General features: G+C 34.1%; 2 protein-coding genes across 10 annotated transcripts; both read right to left on the reverse strand.

Moving 5' to 3' along the window:
• Positions 1-405: 405 nt before the first annotated feature.
• LOC109045429 (single-stranded DNA-binding protein, mitochondrial-like) lies at positions 406-2,940 on the reverse strand. Of its 7 annotated transcripts, XM_042748193.1 has the most exons (8): positions 2,805-2,848; positions 2,635-2,700; positions 2,308-2,373; positions 2,172-2,229; positions 1,947-2,087; positions 1,127-1,214; positions 919-1,007; positions 406-818 (listed from the first exon to the last, which is right to left on the reverse strand). In XM_042748193.1, exons 3-8 carry the CDS (start codon positions 2,329-2,331, stop codon positions 778-780), a joined length of 441 nt encoding a protein of 146 aa, XP_042604127.1. In that variant the 5' UTR covers positions 2,332-2,373; positions 2,635-2,700; positions 2,805-2,848; the 3' UTR covers positions 406-777. The 7 variants fall into 7 exon arrangements, with proteins under 7 accessions (XP_042604127.1, XP_018918850.2, XP_018918851.2 ...); XM_019063305.2 differs by lacking the exon at positions 2,635-2,700 and having other exon boundaries at positions 2,805-2,940; XM_019063306.2 differs by lacking the exon at positions 2,635-2,700 and having other exon boundaries at positions 2,308-2,390; positions 2,805-2,920.
• Positions 2,941-3,580: 640 nt separating this feature from the next.
• On the reverse strand, positions 3,581-14,476 carry LOC109084805 (uncharacterized protein C12orf56-like). Of its 3 annotated transcripts, XM_042747502.1 has the most exons (13): positions 13,932-14,470; positions 12,317-12,494; positions 11,640-11,703; positions 8,584-8,875; positions 7,577-7,665; positions 7,336-7,480; positions 7,166-7,254; positions 6,124-6,213; positions 5,943-6,039; positions 5,685-5,759; positions 4,660-4,737; positions 4,390-4,568; positions 3,583-4,309 (listed from the first exon to the last, which is right to left on the reverse strand). In XM_042747502.1, exons 1-13 carry the CDS (start codon positions 14,181-14,183, stop codon positions 4,195-4,197), a joined length of 1,743 nt encoding a protein of 580 aa, XP_042603436.1. In that variant the 5' UTR covers positions 14,184-14,470; the 3' UTR covers positions 3,583-4,194. The 3 variants fall into 3 exon arrangements, with proteins under 3 accessions (XP_042603444.1, XP_042603435.1, XP_042603436.1); XM_042747501.1 differs by having other exon boundaries at positions 3,582-4,309; positions 7,166-7,480; positions 13,932-14,476; XM_042747510.1 differs by lacking the exons at positions 11,640-11,703; positions 12,317-12,494; positions 13,932-14,470 and adding an exon at positions 10,568-10,727 and having other exon boundaries at positions 3,581-4,309; positions 7,166-7,480.
• Positions 14,477-14,530: the final 54 nt, after the last annotated feature.

Raw genomic sequence — 14,530 nt, forward strand, 5'->3', positions numbered from 1 at the left:
ATCACGGAAGACGGACAGCCCGTCTGACCAATAGGAGATCGCTATTGTATGATTGACGTGAAATTGCACCAATTAAAGGCGACTCCGTATTATCTCTTAACAAACCGTGTAAAGCCAAGAGTACCAAACTCTGCACCGCCTCAACTCACATTTCTAAATACTATTTAAAAATCTTAAAACGCTTTTAAAAGTGCACATTCTGGAGGCTAAGAAAACTGATTCAGAAATACAACTAGCGACTAACACGATGGGTAAAATGCGCATAAATAAATGGAAACGAGTGAAAAACAAAAGGAAGAAATGAAACTACTGTTCTCTCGGTTTCAAGAGCTAACTCTTGACAAGTTTCTGAAACCAGGTGTTTTACAAATCTTGTGCATTTTAATTAACATTCATAACGAATCCTTTACTGACAAACTATTACATTTATTCATGAACATTAACAAGACATTACAACAAACTGTGATTTGGTTAGACATAACTTTAAACATGATGCTTTTAAGTCCTAAAAAAGGGAAATTTCACATTTCTGCTTATACAAAGAGAGTGTGATCCAGTGCATGGCTCTGAAAGTGTTCACATGTCAAAGTGCTTTCTGTCAGCTCCCTCTGTCGGGGAAGACCGCAGGACACAATCATACAAAAAACATAACTTTGTATGTCTATGTGTAACTGTGAAGGCCAGACACAATGATACACAGAGTTTAACGTCAGTGAGCAGAGTAACACTATAGAAAATATCTTCTTTTGGTTCCTAAAGTCTGGGAAGGCGTCTTCATTACTGGTCTCGCAAATTTTCACTTAAAAACACAATATTATCTGTGGAGAGAGACAAATGATACTTGGTAAACTTGAACTCTTAAAGCAAAACATAAAACATGAGCAGTTAAGACATGTATAGTCTGTGGTGAAGTCTGACCTGCGATAATAGTTGTTGCCTGTCGCCTGACGTTGTTTTTATCTGTGTACTCTCCATAGTCAAGCTTTCCTTCCACAAGAATCCGAGACCTGAAAATAAGGTTGATTCTAAGTTAACAGCAGTACGTTTATATATATATATATATATATATATATATATATATATATATATATATATAAAACGGATCCAAAACAAATATGGAACATACCCTTTCTTCACATACTGATACGCCACATCTCTCAGGCCTGGTTTGAATACTGAAATTCTGTGCCATGTTGTTTTCTGGCTGACATCTCCTGCACAAATGAAAAAGAAATAACACATTTCATTGTTTTTAAGATGAATTTGAATAAGGATATTTTTTTTTTAGAAAAAAAAAAAACAAAACAAAAAAAACATATTTGCACCAAGACAATTTTCATTGGGGGGAAAAAATCATAAAAAAATTCAATTTCTGTAAAATTAAATGTAAATTAGAAAATCTAGAATTAACATTATCTCTTCGTTTAACAACTTATTTTTAATCATGTATCATACGTTCAAGGAGAACACAGATACTTTTTTTTTTAAATGTTATTTTTATTTTAATTTATGCAGAAAACAAAATATAAAAAACAAAGTAACCACAAAAATAACATTATTAATTACATAATATTTTTAGCAACTTAAAACAAAAAGATCTATTTTTACACCCTTCACAAGGATAAATCCTAAATTCTGTGTATCAAAAAAGTATATATATATATATATATATATATATATATATATATATATATAAAGCATTACAAATTTAAAATTTAAAAACCATATTAATAAAATCAAATAAATTAAATATAAAATATGAAAAATTATAAATAACACTATTAATAATAATAAAGTCATAAAAGTATATAAAAATATATTTATTAAAAAAAAAAATAGATATATCTATCTATCTATATATATTAAAAAAAAGGTGACAAATAAAATTTAAATGGGCGCTTTTCTATGCAAAAATATGATGGGAGTAGTACAGAGATTGATCTCACCTGTACTTGTTGGTTCTCCCTCCCCTGACTGCCACATCTCGTTTGTTGCCATGGAGAAGATGGTGACGGGGTTTCTGCCCTCCACCTGTCTCATGACGGGGTCCTGCCCCACTCGCCCGAGCAGCTGCACCCGGTTAATAGCTGTGAAGAGACAAGGCAGTGAAGAAGGACATTATCAAACATGTCACACAAAGCCAGTGCACACAATGACTGACGGATACTCACATCTCTCCAAGATCAGACTTGCATCTGTAGTCCTGTGTCGGACGAGCTGTTTAAGAATCTGTCAGGACAGAATAAAAAAAGTCAGCCTATAATAATAATAATAATTCATCAACACTTCCTAATGTTGTTTGGTTACCTGTGCGGAGACATTTCTCAACATCTTCTCAACTCTGAGGATGATGAGGAAGACAGGTCAGTCACACTATTAAAGAAAATGACCTTATCAGAGAAATAGAAGCATAACATAAAAAGAATTACATGAAAGTAAAGTCGAAAAATAGACTATTTGCTTAATTCTTAACCACCTACAAAGACCCTAATGCCATGATGTAAGGAAAAACATGTTAACATCTCAAATAATTTTTTTTTCTCAATAGAGGATGCAATGTTGTTATCTCACGTTCATGTATAGTTCATTAAAGTGTCATATTAAATATTTAAGATTTGTTCTGTAACTACTTACAGCAAATCCAATGATGAAACACGTGTTAATCTCCCGCCGTTCACTTAACGTCACGTTACAAATGAACTAATCACGTTCAGGAGACGCGTGTAACAGTGATTGTGATTTAGAATCTTTATGGTCTTCGCAGTTTATTTAAAAGACAAATGTAAAGATTAACTTCGACTTACAGTACAAGTTCACAAGATCTTGATGCTCAATGACCCCACGCTGTTTCCGGTGCGCTTTGGAAAACATTCCCCAGTAACTTAGCAACAAAAGCGACCGATCTTCCGTTCCCTTTCTGTACTCCTGTCATAATCAGAAAAACACGATTTTGTTCAGTTATACATACAGTACGTGCCTTCAGCTGTGGGAATTATAAAAGAGTTGTTTATATTGCCTGTGTGTGTAGACTCTTTGCTATATGAATGTCATACATATCTATTTATGAATGTAACATTAAAATGAAGTTTTATTGCCCCAGACCCAGATCTTCAATAAAAAAAATATGAAAATCCATGATAAGAATATTAATTATTACATATATGAAATGATTATGATCTAAGTAAAGGGGGATATAAAGACAAACCACTAAATGTTTTGTGTTAATATTATATATATATCAATTTATAGTTTGTTAGATTGGACTTGGCAAGGAAAATAACTCTTTGCATTTTGACAGCAGGATCAAAAAAAAAATTAGGGCTTTCTAAGTCATAGTTACAATATGATTTTTATTTTTGATCACCTTTTGCATCAGAAACTCACTGTGACACACACAAAACATGGTAAATATCACTTAATATTTTCATTGTGTCATTTCCAGTCAAGCTGTAATTGTGTCAATGTGTGTGTGTGTGTGTATATATATATATATATATATATATATATATATATATATATATATATATATATATATATATATATATATATATATGCACACTACAAATGTCAACACTTGCAGTTTATTTATTGCATATACAAAAACACCCATTCAACAATTAGGTTTATAAAAATGTCACAGACACACAAATGTTTTTTTAAAATATTTGTTATTTTTAATTTGAGGCCTTGAGGTACATAGAGTTCCTGAAAATCAGTACTTATAGAGAAAAAGTGCATCCAAACAAAAAACAACCAAAATAAACAAGTGCATCTGTCCCAGTGCCTTAAAGTACAGTAAGTGTAATAAATATGAAGATATTCATATAATAATACTGTGATCGTTCTCATATAAGAGTGACCTGCCAAACCTGAATTTGTTAACTGAAAAGTGCAATTTGATATCAGTCTATTTAATGTATATTCATATCTAATAAATAGTTCAATATATCAATCTGTTCTGTGATGTTTGATATGTAACACATATTACAGTCATAATAATCCTGAGTGTAGACAAAGGCAATATGCCAAACAGAGTAAAATCCCGCAGTCTCTGTTCAACACACAGTAAGACACGATACAAGACTTGAATTCAATCTTAAAGTGCAGCATATTCATTCAAAGGCATATTCCCACGTCTGTCTGCAGAAATAAGAAACTCAGTGCCAGAGGAACAGAAGGGAAAAAAGCCAGAGCTCAAGGTTTCAGGAGAACCAGACTGAGGAGCTGGGAAAGGAGGCGCTGGGCAGGCTGACTGATGGGGTAGTGATGGGGCAGTTTGTCCTCCAGCCCTGACGTCTTCACATAGTACCTATAAAAAACAGAGGATATTATAATAAAAATATGACAGCTCTGCCTTAGCCTTGACTATATTTGAACCTCATGAAGAACCTGAACTCCTCCTTGAATCCCGTCCTGATATATTTGCTCAAACAGGTGCAGTGCTGCAGACAGGCTAACAAAACCTGGCAGCGCTGGTACAGGAGAACCGCCTGAGATGGGCTGAGCGCATCCTGAGCACCTGAGAGAAGCAGGACCACCTGCTGGGCCTGATAGCCCACAAACGGGAGCTGTGAAAGAGCCAAACATTCATTCTGACGTGGAATCTAATCATGTGCATTCATGCAAATAAGCATGAAAATGAAAAGGGTATATACTTACTAAGAATGGATGTGGTTTAAGCAAGCGAAACACCCAGCCGATGGTGAGGAAATGTCCCAGAGCAGGTGTGCGACTGGCCTTTGAACCACAAATGAGACGAGTTAAGCTGATCAGTCTTATACATGCATGTGCATGATACACTACTGGTCAAAAGTTTGGAATAATTATGATTTTTTTCAATATTTTTAAAAGTCTCTTCTGCTCACCAAGGCTGCATTTATTTAATCAAAAATCCATTAAAGGCTCTAATATTGTGAAATATTACAACAGTTTAAAATAACTGTAATGTATTTTAAAATGTAATTTATTCCTGTGATCAAAGCTGAATTTTCTTAGCATCATTACTCCAGTCTTCAGTGTCACATGATCCTTCAGAAGTCATTCTAATATGCTGATTTGCTGCTCAGCTATTATCAGTTAATATTGGTGCTCAATTAATAATAATGGTTCTATTATTATCATTGTTGAAAACAATGCACTTAATGTTTTTTGATGAATAGACGGTTCAAAAGAACATCATTTATTTGAAATAGAATAATTTTGCAATATTATACATGTATTTACTTTCATTTTTGATCAATTTAATGTCTCTTTGTTTAATTTTTATTTAATTATTTATTTATTTGTTTTACATATTATACCGATAACATATTATCCCAAATGTTTTAATGGTACTATATATCACAGTTTCTGTAAAAAAAACTGTTTTTCGACATTGATAATAATTCTTAATTGTTATTAAAAACTAAATCAGCATATTATGATTTCTGAAGTATCATGTGACATCAAAGACTGCACAATGATGCTGAAAATCCAGCTTTGCATCACAGGAATAAATTACATTTTAAAATGTATTTCAATAGAAAACAGTTATTTTATAGAGGATAGAAAATACAGTTTGTTCAGTATTAGGCCTATGCCTTACGCTTTAAAACCATTATGCCTATGGAAAGTCCCCATAAACCACATATATCAACATGTATGTGTGTGTGTGTGTGTGTGTGTGTGGTGATAATACTACTCACCTCCTGACAGAACACAACCACCTCAAACAGCAGCGCTGAAGCCGCATCCAGATAGTCTGCCTGCAGACGCTGCAGCTGCGATGCACAAATACACTTCATTATCATAAATTACATTTAATTAGCACAAATTAATTGATCATAAACAAGATATGAATGGAAAAAAATAACTTATTTCATCTTTTCCTTACACCTGGGAAGCGAGAGTGAGTGTATGATAACAAAACATAAAATTTTTCCATTAAGGAATATATTTCATACCTTATTAACTGAAGATTTGGAGCCGTTAGTAGAGTCTGGCAGCTGGAGATCTGGATCACGCACTAAAGCGAGCAGCATGTTCTCCGTAAGAGCTCCCCTGTGTCAAGCAGCAGGCATTTCTCATTGAAATAAGCTGTAGTGAGTGCAGTGGTTTTATTACTGGAGAGGTAGAATCGCTCACTGTTTGGCCGTCAGCATGCTGAGCCTCGTCTCTTCGATCTCTGTTTCCCTGAACATCAGGCTTAATATCTGAACCACCAACGTGCAAAGCCTGCAGGACACAGAGATATCTTTGTTTTAGTCTTAATGTCCTCAGACTGCACATATAACAGAAAGCCTACAGCAATGATCATGAAAATGTGCTCGGTGATGGGTTTGAGGTAGTAAATGTCAACCTGAGAACATTACGAAGCTGTAGAACTTATAAACACGGACCGTTTAGCTTGTTATGAGACTGAAATGTCTGTTTTTATTGTTGTGATTATTTTATTGTTGTGAATATAACCATTATAACTTTACGGAAAGCTTACAAAAAACATTTCTTACAACGTTCTATAATTTTATTTTCACCCAAAATATAATGTTACTTAAATGTTTATTTGAAGTATTATTTGTAACGTTAGAATGTCCAGTTTTTCTTGTTGTGATTAGAGTGTTATTTAAAGGTGACAAAAGTATTTCTTAAATGTTTTATTAAATTAAATTTTTGTCCAAAATATAACGTTATTTGATCTTTTATTTTCTGAAAAATTTCTGAAAACATTAAAATGTCTGGTTCTCTTGTTGATTATAATGTTATTTAAAGATTACAAAAACATTTCTCACAGCATTCTAACTTTATTTTCACCCAAAATATAGCATTATTTAAACATTTATTTATAATATTCTAAGAATGATAAAAAAGTCGATTAGATTGTTATTTAAAAGTGATTAAGACATTTCTTAAATGTTCAAATAATGTTCTATTTTGGGTCAAATTTAAACTAAGTAGAATGTTTACTTTTAATATTCTAAAAACATTCAAATCTCCAGTTTGTCATGATGAGAACGTTATTTAAACGTTACAAAAATGTTTGAATATTCATTATACGAACATTCCGAAAACGTTGATCTCAGAATGTTTTCTCTCTTTAAAAAAACATCAGTGAAAGCTGTGAGAATGTTTCCTGGGTAACTCATGCATGAGTTATATTTCTGTTTATCTTATTTATTACGAGGCTTACAGAAGTCTGTCGGCTGCATGGACTCCTTCCTGGCCGCTCTGAGAGCTTTCAGCCAGCGTTTTCACCAGGAAAGGATAGAGGTCCGGTGACTGAGGAGCAAATAAAAAGGATTTTGTGAGGGAAATGTTCATTTCTGGATGAGGAGTGCATGTTACACAGCTGCATGTTACCCTCCAGAAGAGTTTTTTGATGGTGAGGTTGCGGTTGGTGGCCGTGTGCAGCTCCTGCAGGAGTAAATACAGACTCTCCAGGCCCACGTCCTCCTGCAGCAGCTCTCCGCTCAACTGACTGAACAAGTGACACGTCCGTTCCCAGCTGGAAACACATCAGCAGACACTTTCATAGCCTGTGCATTTTCCACGGACCACACAGACAAAAAACACAAGCTGTTCAGTCAGAAAGATGCAGTACCTGATTTTGTGATATTTCTGTTTGTGAGGAGAAGAGGAGGACATGCCACATCTCTTCCTGTACACTGGGTCCAGCATCAAAGTTGATCGCTAAAAAAGTAAATAAATACAAAAACATTTTTTTTGATGTTTTAAAGTGGAAATGTACAGCTTGTATGTTTATTAAAACATTATTTAAGTTTACTCGGCCTTACAAAAATGTGCTTTTTGAGCTGTAAAGCATTCAAATAATCCTTTTAGCAGTACTTTAGCACTTGCTTTCAACACAGTGTGTATTTATTTCAATCTTTATACCATTAAAGATATTTTTAGTAGGGCAAAATAAGGTGAGTCAAAAGACTGCAATATACATCTGATTTTATTTCATATTGTATTATGAACAATATTTTATTTATTTTTAAAAATAAGGGAGGCAGTTTTGTTTTTAATTATTAATATTAAATTAATAATAATAATAATGATAAATTAATGATATATCATTAATATTTAAAAAATCTTAGCAAACTCCAAAGAGATTTAAGATTCTTATTATAAGAATCTTATAATTGTACTTTATTTTATATTATGAATAATATTTTATTAGTTTTAAAAAGAAGGGAATCAATTGTTAATGTTTTAAAATATTTAATATTTATTAATATTAATAATAATAATATATTATTCATATGTTAAAAAACTTAAATATATTAAAAAACTAAACAAATATAGTATAATTTTATATGTCCTTATTTGTGACAAAAATGTGTTTTTGTTTATTTTTTTTAAATCTGTAAGTCATTTAAAATCATATTTTTGGCAGAACATTATCACTTTACTTTTTAAACAGTGAAAGTATTTTATTTTAGCCCTTCAGTTTTAACCTTCATACCATTGCAATGCCTTTCACAGATTTCTGTTTAGAATGTATTTACTTACAATATGCAACAAATGCAATTACTTTCTCTGTAAAATGATCAAGGTACAAAATGAATGTTGAGCATTAAACACAAAGTGAGTAGAAACACGTACAATGATGTAGCTGCTCCAGGCGCTCTGCAGGTGAAGGTATATTCGGGATGATGGAGATACCGCATAAAGGTGTAACTCTTCCTCTATCTCCTCCTCCTGCTTCTCTGTTGTTGTTCTCCTCATCAGTGCTGTCGGGACTGAAGCGCTGGGACTCTCTCGCTGGTCACTGGAGCTGGAGGAGTGAGCGGGAGAGCTATCAAACACAGACACAGCCAAAACATCTGGGTTCGGACAGGAAGCTGAACGTCTCTTCGGAATGACGCTGCCTTCCTCTTCCTCCAGACCACCATCACTGTTACAGACAGAGATATATATGCATTTTTAAAGCAAGTCACACATGTCAAGGTCATTAACATCTTAAAGGGATAGTTCACCCAAAAATGACATTTCTCTCTTCATTTACTCACACTCATGTTGTTCCAAACCTTTATGAGTTTCTTTCTTCTTCTTAACACAAAAGAAGATGTTTTGAAGAACGTTAGTGAACAAACAGTTGCTGGTAGCTATTGACTTCCACTGTATGGAAAAAAAAATGCCATGGAAGTCAATAGGGACCAGAAACTGTTTGTTCACTAACATTCTTCAAAATATCTTCTTGTTTGCTCAGCAGAAGAAAGAAACTCATAAAGGTTTGGGGAGTAATTGATGACAGAATTAAAACCACAGCAAAGAAAAAAAAAAGTATTATATATTATTTCATATTATGAATAACATTTTTGATTAAAAAGTAGGGAAACTGTTTTGTTTTTAAATATTAATATTATAGTAAGAGTATTATCAATAATAATCATTAACATTAAATGAATTATATTATTAATATTTATGACATGGCATGGTTCTTATAGTTAACTGAAATCATAAAAACATTTGCTACTGGAAATAAAATAAACATTAATAGAAATAAAATTAAATATTTTAAAAACTTATTTTATTTCAGTTTGCCAAGGAAGCATTCCTCATGTTTATTTAGTTTAATTTTATGTTCTAAAATAATACTAAAACTGAAAGAAAAAATTCTAAAAAGTTATATAGACATGATAAAACCATAAAAAAACACAACAAAATTACTAAAACTTTCACTAAAATGAAAATGGAAAGCATAAAAAACTAATTCAAAATATTTATAAAAACTATAATACACAAACTATAATATATTGCATTAAAATAATAAAATAAATAATAAAAAATGTTAAGTTTAATTTGAGGTTAATATGTTAAGATTAAGATGGCCTCACATGTTAAAGACAAGTCCTCAAACTCTCAAGGTTTAAAAGTACAGTAGAAATTATTTTTCCTAGTCACAGTCTTCACAGAAATACTTCAGGGGTTAACTTTCTAACAAACTGATCTAAGACAGATCTGTTTATAATGAAAAAAGCGTCTCTTCAAAGAGCTCCTCTGAACTGTATAATTAAATAGCGCCTTTGATAAAGCATAAAAGCAACTTGTTGCAACCATAGACTGCATAAAGGTTGCAACACTGAAATCTAGTTGCATTTCCGCTGAGAGGCGCTGCTGAGCGACATGTTCAGTACAGAACATCACAGTTTGGATGTCGTTCACGTGCCATCATCAACCTCCCATTTCAATCTTCTCTAATAGGATGCAGGATTAAGAGAAAATCTTTCCATACGTCTCAACCTTCTCACAATTTCTCCAGTTGAAATGCCCACAAACTTTTTTTTAGGTGCTCTGACCTACTTTAAATAATGTTTAAAGCGCTTCCCATGTGGTTTACTCCTCAGTGGCATGTGCTCACAAATATGTGCTAAACGTGAACTAATGGTCTCCCTCGGGTCGGCTTCGACTCACTGCTCCTCTATAAACATTACAGTGCTGCTGAGAGAATCTCACGTTCACACTGCTCTCAGAACAGTCTCAGAGACGTCTCCAGCACAAACACATGTCGTTAAGAACGTCAAGCTGCCGTGTTTTGCTGAGACAAACAGGGTCTTTTAATTGGACATTTATTGCTCGTGGTTACCGTCTCATCTCGTGCCCTGGCAACAGTGTGAATGACGCCAATCCTCGTCCTCTGATCAGCGCAGAGAAGTCATGACTGTCAACACTGAAAAACGCATGACAGCACATCGTTACAGCAGCTGATGTCAGTTTTGGTTTTCAGCATTCACGTTCTCCAGCTTTCGTTATGAATATCAGTGTTGTTATCCTTAACTAAAACTATAACTAATACAATCAAATTTAATTATAAGATAACAACAAACTATATATATATATATATATATATATATATATATATATATATATATATATATATATATATATATATATATATATATATAGAAATTACAAAATGCATGAAACCACATACATAACACTGCATGTGGTTTCCAATTTACAAGATCCTTCTTTCTTTTATCTGCATTCATTAAAGATGCATATGTAACGCGACCTCTCTCCGCTCCTCATTTCCTCTTCAGACGCTCACGTTGCAGCATTAAAGTTACTGAATATAGGATCTTAATAAAAACAAATGCAAACTAAATTAAAAAGCATAAATAAAAAACATATTTTACATTTTATATCATTTTAATTTCGTACCACTCTAAACTACAGTGCAATAAAATATCAAAAGTTGACTTTTTGATCCATTCGATGAATGCTTTCTTTTGCATGTCACTGGATAAAACTCCAAGACACATTATTATGATGCCAATGCATGTTAAACAATTCAGCTTGATGACCTTTGATCCCTTAAATCAATATACTATGCATCACTCACCATCATTATTGATATCTCATAACACAGACAAGAGCTTAATCAATTTAGTTTCTAAGCAACGAAGCACAACACACACTCGTCCCGTGAGATACAGAGCTGTGGGATTCAGAATATCTCTGCATTTATTATCGCACTGCTTTGTTTAATAGCTTGAGTTGCTAAGCAAACGAGTCTTCAAAACGGAGTCTGTTCGTTCGGAGCATTGTGGAGTCAGAGGCAGTAAAAAGCTGCGAGGTGGAGATAAAGCACTTTGAATGGCTCCCAGCGGTTGTGTTGGGTGAACGTGAGGCCATTAACACTGAGAGGGCTTTACCTCATTGATGTGGGAGAGATTCTCCAGCTCGAGGACTCAGCCGACAGGAGGACGGGACTCATGCCTGCAGGATCATAAAACACAATTATTTCATTTTCAAGTTCAGGTTTATTTGAGATGACAAACTGAAGTCTTCATGAAATTATCTACATTGACATTTATGCATTTGCTGGATGCTTTTATTCTGCATTCAAGGTACACACAGCATTATCACACTCATTTTTTTTCAGTCCATAACTGGAATTTATATAGATATATCTGTAATTGACTGGCTATAGTAATAGAGCAAATTTGTCAATGAATGAATCCTCTCCATTCACAGATGAACTCAGATGATGCAGAAACGCTGAGTGCCCTTGTGCGTCCTGGTTCAGCTGTTTATCCGGCACTGGTTAAGCAGCTTTCCTGCACTGTGTTCACTAAATCTCAGTACAGAAGTGTCTCTTAACAGTTAAGATGAACACAAACCTCACAGCTGACACATACATGCATGTCAGTGCTGAAAGAGCTCATGGATTAACACACATACCTGCTGCGGAGATTACAGCTTTACATCACACTGTCCAGGAAAAAATGCACTCAATTCTGGCGCTCTAATACTAATCAACAGTTATGCTTGTGAACAGTTCATTCCTGATTAATAATTAATTCTCGATTGAATTAAATAGCTCTTTTACCCTCCAGCGAATGACGGGCACTCGAGTTGCGTCCTTGCGCTGGAAATGATGGCTTATTCTGACCGGATCCTTTGGGTCTTGAGCTCATTTTCCCAGGATTCTTTGTGGTGTGAACAACACGGATATGCAGTGAGCGTTCACGATCCTGTCCGCTGAGGAAATCAGGCAAATCATTGATCTGTGAGGAAAGACAGAGATTTGTATGCTTACAGTCTAACATTGACCTAAATACATCAGTGTAAGCCGCTTGATGTGGGAATGAATGACTGTTTAATAACGTCTAATCATCAATAACCAATTAGAATCATTAATAGTTGTATATAGAATATGCATGTTGTATTTCTGAGGAAAGTGCATTTGCACCTATGTTTATAACAGATAAACGGCTTTTCTCGGTAATTCTGCTACTGTGACATTAACATGTTTCATCCAATCTTTCAGCACTGAAGCGTTCCATGACTCATGCTTTGATCTGTACGAACATGAGCTTACCAAACGCACCTTCTTTAAGCAGTTTAACTTGACAGGATAAGTAAACGTCCTCACTATAATTAGCATTGTCTTAGCAGACAGTCGTGCTTTATTTGACATTTAGAACACATTGACTTGATCAGTAAATAAATAATACATGATTATTAGTTGATTTAAATAATAATTCATATAATTTAAGAAATAAATAATATGCAATTCTACATAATTATTCAAGCAATTCAGTGAGGTGATGAGAAAATTAATAAAGATACAAAAATAAGTGTAAGTCTCTTGCCATGTAAAATGCATCTGAATTTTTGGATAATTCATTTCTATGATTTTTCATGACTTTGCAATCATTTGTGATGACTGAACAAGGAGATTGTTTACATAAAAAAAAGGTTTTGAAAATGAGCATACTGTAACTGCATAAATATACATTTTTAATTTAATTTAATATATATATATATATATATTATATATATATATATATATATATATATATATATATATATATATGTAATTTCCATGAGCTTATGAATCCTGTTCAGAAGAGAACGGCCAAGTTCAATTATGACAATTAATTCTGCAATAAAGAATTTATGCACATTCAAAGAAGTCAGCAAAATATCACAAATTCATTTTTTATAAACATTTTTTTAAATATATTGTTTCTGTTGATGTTCATATTGCACTGCTTTGTACTGTTATTTTACTATATTATACTATATTGTGAGTACTATATTGTTCTCGTGGTGTTTCAGTATTAGTAAATGCATTCCCAGCTAACAGGGAACGTTCTCGCAACTTTGGTTAAGTTTCTGGAAAGGTTCTCTCAACGTTAATACGACATTTGTTCAGTTTCCTGGTCTCAAAATGTTAGGACAAAAACCATAATTTATACATCTTTTATACATCATTATACATCATTCACGGAACGTTTCATTCAAGAACGTTTTTTAAACTTTCAAAAAGCTGAACATTCAGAAATAACCTTTTCATAACTTAACGGGGACGATTTCAAAAGGTTCTTGTTAGTTGGGTTTATCAGGTGTACTCCTGTTGTAATCAGTTGTGCATGTGATAATAAAGCAGGCTACTCTATATCAGCATATGAGAGGTTTATATATTGTAGCTCTCTCACCAGCTCGATGCTCTTGATGTGTCTGAAGCTGAGCGCCTCACGCAGCGCGCGCGGGTGATACTCGCTCAGATACACGCGCTCATCGCTCAGGATCACATGCATGAAAACCTTCTTCACCGAGCCCGACACCACCACACACGGCTCGTAGACCCGGATCCGCTCGTACACATCCCGACTGGTGTTCCTCTTGAGGAAAGAGTCCAGTTTGCTGTTGTTCTGACGGAGCTGCCCGTCCGCGCTGGTTCTGGCCATGGGAATGTCACCTTCAACACCACACGCACACTACCTCCCATATTCCGCGCGTGCTGTCATATTAATCACCATGCAGAAGTTATTTCTACATTCACTGATTCCTTGCTGCGTGGCTCGCCTGCAAGGTGTATTCTCGCTCTCTGTGCGTATTTAACTCATGTCAGTGGGAGCGGAGCGGCGCTCTCGTTGCGCATGCGCTGCCGCCCTTATAAATAGTGCAGCATGGCTTGGCTCTTGTTATGAGAGGTATACATGCAATATGCAACAATAACAAAAGATAGTCTACAAACGAGAAACAAATTAGTTATAGCCAACATGTAATAGCGTGAAAGTCGTATGGAGTAATT

This window comes from Cyprinus carpio, chromosome A4, assembly GCF_018340385.1.
Source record: "Cyprinus carpio isolate SPL01 chromosome A4, ASM1834038v1, whole genome shotgun sequence".
Lineage (NCBI taxonomy): Eukaryota > Metazoa > Chordata > Actinopteri > Cypriniformes > Cyprinidae > Cyprinus > Cyprinus carpio.